Source organism: Nicrophorus vespilloides, unplaced genomic scaffold (genome assembly GCF_001412225.1).
Source record: "Nicrophorus vespilloides isolate i.1.1-1 unplaced genomic scaffold, Nicve_v1.0, whole genome shotgun sequence".
Classification (NCBI taxonomy): domain Eukaryota; kingdom Metazoa; phylum Arthropoda; class Insecta; order Coleoptera; family Silphidae; genus Nicrophorus; species Nicrophorus vespilloides.
In genome coordinates, this window is record NW_017096090.1 from 63,176 (window position 1) to 71,519 (window position 8,344).

At 37.1% G+C, this 8,344-nt stretch overlaps 1 protein-coding gene across 1 annotated transcript in view; it reads left to right on the plus strand.

Moving 5' to 3' along the window:
- Window positions 1–2,641: 2,641 nt before the first annotated feature.
- The window catches only part of LOC108569478 (myosin-G heavy chain-like), a gene marked incomplete at its 5' end in the record, with an annotated part of 15,286 nt that continues 9,583 nt past the window's right edge, over window positions 2,642–8,344 (plus strand). Inside the window, one exon of the mRNA XM_017931044.1 lies at window positions 2,642–2,732. Coding sequence (XP_017786533.1) covers window positions 2,642–2,732 — 91 coding nt within the window. The remainder of the gene's footprint in view (window positions 2,733–8,344) is intronic.

Below are 8,344 nucleotides of genomic sequence, written 5' to 3' on the forward strand. Positions count from 1 at the left end.
TAGAATAATTTGATGTATTCTGATGATTGAATATCAAAACGATAAGATTTAATTGCTTTTCCCATTTTGCCCTGGTTAGAAGACACTTCAATGAGTTTTCATAATAAAGAAAAACAATTTCTTTCTTTTAATAATCTCATCTTGTAATCATCTCCTGAAAAATAATTCCTTCTCTCATCTTTTGTTTCTTCGCTATTCTCTCTTTCTCACTCTTTCTTTTCAGTATCGACTTTTCTTTCTTTCTATTTTTTTTTTGTTTCGTGATGAGGTGTGGTGACCCGATCTGACCCGAAATACGCACACACTCCTTTCTTTACGCGTGTGCTTCAATGTGTGAGTGAGTGAGAGAGGTGAAGGTCGTATCCGCGTCAATGGGGCTGCCTGGGCCACGTTGCGTGCCGTTGCCAAGGAGACAGTCAGGGGTCGCCACCTGGATCTGCAAAAGACCCAGAAAAAAAATGAAAATGAACGTAGAATCAATCTTCCCTTCACACAAACAAAGCGATTATGTTACGTATCTTTCGATTGAAGACGAAACGAGTTGCTCTCCTCTCTTACATGATTGTACCCACATTTATTTCAACAGAAGAAAAAGCCTCTCAGTTGCGCAAGCTTTTAGGAAATAACGAATGATTGCTTTGTGTGTGAGTGTGTGGGTTTTTGTTAATTGACTTGCTTCATCCGCAATAGCCAGTGGCAAACTTTAAGGATTTTCACTAATCCACTCAAGAAATGAACATCGTCATAGATTTTTTTTTAATATCGATGTCTTAAAATCAAAGCTAAAACTATGAAGAAGACATCATTAATTTGATTACACCTAACTACATTTAAGTTTACTAATAAAAAAAAAACAATGTTTATTTGTTTTCAGTTTAGAAACTGTATATATTTGTCTATCAATACAGATATCGAGAATAATAATATTTATGTTCGGATATTGAAAACTGTTTATATTTCGCGTAATAAACAAAATAGATTCGCAAACAACTTTCAATTGTTTAAATCAGAGGTTCCCAAACTTTTTTGTGTCGTAGACCCCGGTTATGATATTGATTTTTTGTAAATTTATTATTTATATTGGGACATCTTTATAATTATTAAGATCTTTGCTCTGAGACTACGCAAAGATGATACTGGTATATCATTATGTGCAGGTTTTTACAAGTTCAAAATGTATTGCGACCACAAATCGAATGTCTACATCCTACAACTTACACAATTTTATAAACATATATAATACATTTTTTACTTCATAGGTACTTTTATAAATAATGTACATGTCTTTATATTATAAGATAGTATAATGTAAGTAATTTTTTTTTTTTGCTGACATAGACTCCTGAGGGTCGATATAGACCACTTTGGAAATCACTGGTTTAAATGGATTTCACATGAAGAAGCTGTTTAGAAGTTTTGTTTATTGTTTATTTATGGTAGGAGTTGGCTGATCCGAAAGGTCTAAAGGTTCTCCTAATTGACGTCCGTGTGTGCGCGTACCAGGTGAAAAGATGACGGCGTTTGTGTATGCATGAATAAACCGAAAATACTTCTATGAATCAACGGACGCAGATCATCAACAGATGAAAATACACTCTTCTCGAGCGCGCGCGAGAGTATATATATATATTACAAAAAAAATAATAATATAGAGGAGAGGTAAAGTAGAAGAGTGGAGCGTCGGAATTTGTACGTGCATGTGCGTGTGTGTGTTCGCAAATTAGAAACAGATGCGACGCTTGGCATCGGCCCACTTGGATGTGAAAGTATTGACGAAGGAGCAACAGAAAAATGAACAACTGATCATACGTTTATAGGATAATATCAATTGTCTGAAGTAGTAGTAGTAGTAGTAATAGTATTGAGGTCTTTGAATTGATTTTGATGGACGCGGATGATGATTATAAATCAAGTTGCTTTTGTATGTTTGTTGTTGTCTTCTGGTAGCAGCAACAGCAACAACAACAACAAAGGCGGCGACGGCTCGCAATGACCGGTGGCATTTGGTTGCGTAACCGGAGTGTAATGGAGAGAAACTCTCGCGTCGTCGTCGTCGTCTAATCGTATTTCCATTTATCGGGGGGGAGAAGAGGTGAGAGTGGGACGAGGATGGAGTCAGCGTAGTCGTCGTCGTCGGGCGTCCCACACTAGTATTACGGCCGTAGTAGACTCTCATACATGCATGCACCCATACCACCTAGTATATGTATACACATACTATATAATACGAAGAGAGAGAAAGAGAGAGAGATACGAATAGAGCGAGTGAAGAAGAGTGAGTGAGTGAGAGAGAGTGGAGCGAGCGTACGAAGCACTTGTTCGTTCAGTTCGGTTCAGAGTTTCGCAGTTGCTGGTTGTTCCGAGAGTCTCGCGCGTTGTTCCTTCCCTCGCTCACTCATTCTCTCTACATCTATACCCACCTATAATAATACAACACACATACATACTACAACTTTCCATCTCTTTCTCTTCTACAATTTCCATCTCTTCGTCTTCTTCAATCCCATTTTTTTTTTAAAGACCGGTTGCTTGGTGATAGTAGTAATCTGGTAGCTAGCAAGATCAGCTGGTCGTGTCTCCTTCGTACACCAAAGACGAACATGTCATCGCGTTCGGTACTTCTGGGTGCTGTTGTTAATCTCTCGGTGTCCATCATCAATTTGTGATTGTGAAGGGTCTCGAAGGATATAGCAGCAGGACACATGCGGATTCCTGCAAACGAATCGGACAAGGTAAAAAAAAAGACAGGATCATCGTCATCATCATCATAATCATTGGTATATAGTATAGTTAGTGAGTGTGAGTGAATGCAGCAGCAGTCCATCCATCTGCGAGCATGGTATATTTATAAATCATTGTTGCCGAGCAAGCCAACCGCGCGCGCGTCTCTCCCATTCACGCGAACGACTAGACGGCGTTGCAAAACTACAAGGATAACACACGCGGAATGAGTGCGACAAGGACGGCAGATGGAATAAAACAACTGCAAAGAGCATTTAATCTAACGGCTCCTAATCGCAGCGTATCCTCTCTTTTATACTACTACTTTCATCTGCTGAAGCAAGTGTTGAAAGTGGCAACTGCTGCAACTACCTAGTTGCTAACTCGATGTAGTTGATGATGATGGTGAGGTGGAGGAGTAGGAGGAGGTGGCTGTGACTGGAATGTAGGCCCAGCCGGTTTGGGACCGAGGCATTCTCGGTGGTACCAAAAGTATCGAAAAATCTCGTTTCTAACCTTGTTGCCAAGCGCACTCCCATTGGTGGTCTGCCGTGGCCGGCTTCACTCTCCTCCGATCGCTATGCATGTTTATAAACAAGCTCTTCTACTATCCGATCCGACTCGCGCTCTCAACTTGCACACACAGACACTTTCTCCCTCTTTGACTTTAAACTCACCGCATATCTCTCACTCACTCTTCCATCTATCTTACCTTCAAACCTCGCTAAAGGTTACGTTTATTAGAACACGTCTGCGCTTTATCTCCTCCTCCTCCTAGTCCAGCAATTCATTACTCATTAAATCATCAAGTAGCCGTAACTTGTTTTTGTTTTATATCATCCTGCTGTTGTCATCGACATCATCGAAAGACAACGATTCAGTCAGTTGTGTAGGAGTTGCTGCTGCTGTTGCTGGCTTTTGCCCTTCTTTGGCAAACCAGAAATATTCCATTGGGCCACCACCGCTGCTGCCGCTTCTACCATATGCGCAACAGCTCAGGAATGCGGTCCTCTCTGTTCCTTTTTGGTTCCCCTCGCGCGCGCGTGCATAGTAGTAAAATCCTTACTACATACTACGAAACCCCCATCGGCCTTTTGACCTTCGCCTCTCGCTCGTCCACGGGGTGCTGCGACGACTTTATCGCAAATACGACGCAACCCACTCTCAATTATTGTTTCTTTTCTTTTTTTAATAAAATTCCCCAAGTGTGAATCACCCAATCAATCAAAAAAAAAGAACTGTTCATTCGAAACCCACATGACTGCATGAAAAATACGGTTGCATATCCCTTTGCAATTTAGATCAAGCGACATCTACAATTGCAACGAGCAATACTTATTGACAGATTGTATAATACACTGACGTTTAACATATTGCATCATCAAAATGACAACGAAATAAGAATAATCATTTACAGACAGACGCAATTAATTTACGTGCCGTAAATTTAGATCAATCGACAGCCACAAATTGCATACTTGCATTAAATGAAATTTACCGGCAGACCGATTTATCCGAGTCTTGGCAATGTCGATGATTGAATTGCACGTGGTAAACCTGAGATTCGTTTCGAGCTATATATAAATCACAGCTGTCTATTCCATCTATATACATTTTTTTTTGTTGTAAAGTGTATCAAAATATACTTTAGTGTTATTATTATTATTATTAAAGATGCCCCAAGAAATCTGTCAAAAATCTACAATATTGAAGATTGCTGTAGAAGAAGTTGCATAAATTGACAACTAAATTACTTACATTGTATTTGTTTATAAATTGTATTTGGAGATGATTTTATTGACTACAAGAATCAAAAAATCAAAATCTTATATTGTTCATAATGAAAGATGTTTTTATTATGTTTTAATGAATTGTAGACGTTGTAATGTTATACTGGTTTGGTGTGTATGTAGAAGAAGTTGCATAGCATTTATTCAAAAATCGAAAGCGCCATCTGTTTTCAACTATGAAAATGTTTATTTTTAACGTGGATTTCAGTTTAACATATCGAGTTTGCACATGGTTCGCGATACTTTGCGTTTCCGAGTGGAAAAGTGATGTGGAATAATCGTAATGTTGAAAATAAAATTTAAAAAAAAAAAGGAGTAGGAGGAGAAGGAAAAGATTAGCGAGAAAAGAAGTAGAGAAAGAGAAGGAAGGCTGCGAAGAGAGTGAGAGAGTGAGACAGAAGAAAAGTAATAAAATCGCGGTTTAGCACACGCAAGCGAGTACAGAGTGAGTAAGTAATTGAATTAATTCTTTGTTCCGTGCACGTCTTGGCCTTGGGGCTCGGGGAACAATGGATGTGCCATGCCATGCCGAGACACTCGTGCATTCTGGGAATGTCAGGGATGCCAAAATTGCAGCGCGAATACACATATACACACATACACACATTCGGTTTATGGTCAAACGGACGCCGCATGCTAATTAATTTAGACTGAATTTTTTATACGAACAACAACAACAGAAAAAAAAAAGGAGAGGAAAAACGAAGAGAATTGCAATCTAGAAAGGTAGAGAGAGAGAAAGAGAGAACTACTCTGAACGCGAGAATTTCATTACATAAACCTCCATAAATATTCAAACTCGAAATGAAGCAACTAATGCTAATTAACTATCCGACGCCTTCGAAATGTCACCGTTTTTTTTTTTTTTGTTTTTTCATTGGAATACATATTTTTGTATATGGGAAATGTTCACAATTTACGTCAATTGCTGTCCTCTCCATAATAATTATGTACAATGCAAACAATTAACATCATCATCATTATTATTATTGCAAGTGCGTTGGAAAAGAATAAAGACTTAAGCATTTTGATCCGATTGATTTCTGGGCCTTCTCCTCCTTTGGCTCCATTGAGTGAGTCGATATCGATTGTTTATTTATTCATTTATTTATTTTTAATGGCGCTGCGACGATGCTTACTTAGATAAAAGCCAACACACAATAAAACATCGCCGAGTCACGCAATCTGTAATTACGAGCTCGGCCCGACGAGAGTAAGTGCACATTATGTAACGACGCTCATGCGAGCTTGCACACACACACACTGATATATAGACGTGTGTGTGTGCGAATGTATGAGTGCGTTTACGTACGCCATGTATGCACATTGTGTTCACGTAATTTATGAACGTAATTTCGCTTTATTCAATCATTAAATGCATAATATATGTATCTGCCTTTATATGGGTGTAGTTGATTCAAATACCAGTTTTACAACGTCGACGAAATCTCGTCGTACTTCCCAACACGTTACCAGATGGCGTGTCTCCATCGTGTTTTTTTCTTTAGGCAACTCCAACGACATTTACTTTATTGTGCAAGACTCAATTCACTCAACTTACAATCAATTATCTGTATTTGGTGCGTCTATAATTGGAGTGTTAAGGACAGATGTCGCTGCAGTTGTAAACGAAAACCGTATGCAAAACGTTTTACACGCTTTTTTTTCTTCTGAAATAAAAAGTACAAAGAACTGCGATAAGAGGTCGTGTCCGCGATAATGAGTGAGTTGCAGCAGGGAGAGAGAGAGAGAGTAGGAAACATATAATAAATGTATAAAACTAAATTAAAAACAGAGCGTGATACACGATTAACGCTAAGAATTAAAAATAAATCTTATGTAAGCCGGTATCTACCGCAATGAGTGCGCTATAAATTCGCGCTTAATCAAATATGTGCGTGCATGTGTGTGTGTGTGTGTGTAAGCGCTTTTTTTTTGTTTTTGTTGTTTTCCGTCGTTGCCAACTAAGATAAGATTATAAACAGACATCGCGCGGTTCCTTGTCGCTTCTTCTGAGCGTACTTTTATTTATTTATTTAATTTATTTTTGTCATTTCGTTTCTCGTATCTCCTCCGTATCCGTAGTAGTAGAAGCCCAGGCAGAGCACCCACCGATCGAAAGCAAACACAGAAACGATTTCCTGGATTTTCATAGCTTTATCATGAGCGGTTTACATCATTAATAATACTGAGTTTTCAGTTGTTAATGAAATAACGTCACATAATCCGAGATTACGTAACGAGATTCGGGTCATTTTCTGTGTGTGTGCGTTAATTGACTTTCAATAAGTTCGAGGATTAAGTTAATCCTGCGATGGAATTTGCGATCGACGTGTAACAGGACATCAATTGAACCGGTAGGGTTTTTGCTCTTTCGTTCTTTCTTTTCATCGAATCTGGTATAAAGAAAACAACAAGGATTTGCAATTCAATCGATGCGAACAATGCACGTGTCGCAAATTTGGATTCAATCAAAAAGTTTCAATCATTATTAATTTATTTTGTTTAAAGCAACTTTTGCTCATTTTTACAATTTTGTATAATGCACGAATTGATTACAATAATTAAGTCACTTTCGAGAAGCGTCGATTGAATTATATTATTGAATAACGACGACGAGATCAGTAATTGCAATGACTTTCAATTCTCTCTCTTTCTTCGCTTTAACCACTTGATTCATATATATTTTTTTTTAAACCAACGATGAATGCAAGTGGTGTAACGATTCTTCATTAATTGACGAGAGTTCATAACAATACGAAGAATCAGTAACAGTAACATCATTTTACATCTATTGTATGGAAAGTAACAATTATTCCTATATAGAATTGATCAAGTTTGCTATGTAGAACTTGATAATTTTCAATTGATGTTCTTTGTTTGTTTCTTTATGTAACTTTCTAGACATACAAATATGCAACTTGTTGAACGTGAAAAGGTTAATTATATTTGATGGACGAAAATCAGATAAATTGATTTACGTAATTATTAAATGAATAAATAGTTAATTGTTGTATATGCAACAGTAATTGCAAATTGATTTATGTAAGTTGAATTGTATAATTATGTGAGTTGTCGTTGATAAACTTGCTTGGGTTTAAGTGTTGATGGGTGAATGTAGGTGTCGCATCGTTTGATAATCATCAACGTATGCAACTTGTTGAACGTGAAAAGGTTAACTATATTTGATGGACGAAAATCAGATAAATTGATTTACGTAATTATTAGATGAATAAATAGTTAATTGTTGTATATGCAACAGTAATTGCAATTGATTTATGTAAATTGAATTGTATAATTATGTAAGTTGTCGTTGATAAAATTGCTTGGGTTTAAGTGTTGATGGGTGAATGCAGGTGTAGCATCGTTCGATAATCATCAACGTATGCAACTTGTGGAACGTGAAAAGGTTAATTATATTTGATGGACGAAAATCAAATAAATTGATTTACGTAATTATTAAATAGTTAATTGTTGTATATGCCACAGAAATTGCAATTGATTTATGTAAATTGAATTGTATAATAATGTAAGTTGTCGTTGATAAAATTGCTTGGGTTTAAGTGTTGATGGGTGAATGTAGGTGTCGCATCGTTCGATAATCATCAACATATGCAACTTGTTGAACGTGAAAAGGTTAATTATATTTGATGGACGAAAATCAAATAAATTGATTTACGTAATTATTAGACGAATAAATAGTTAATTGTTGTATATGCAACAGTAATTGCAATTGATTTATGTAAATTGAATTGTATAATTATGTGAGTTGTCGTTGATAAAATTGCTTGTGTTTAAGTGTTGATGGGTGAATGCAGGTGTCGCATCGTTCG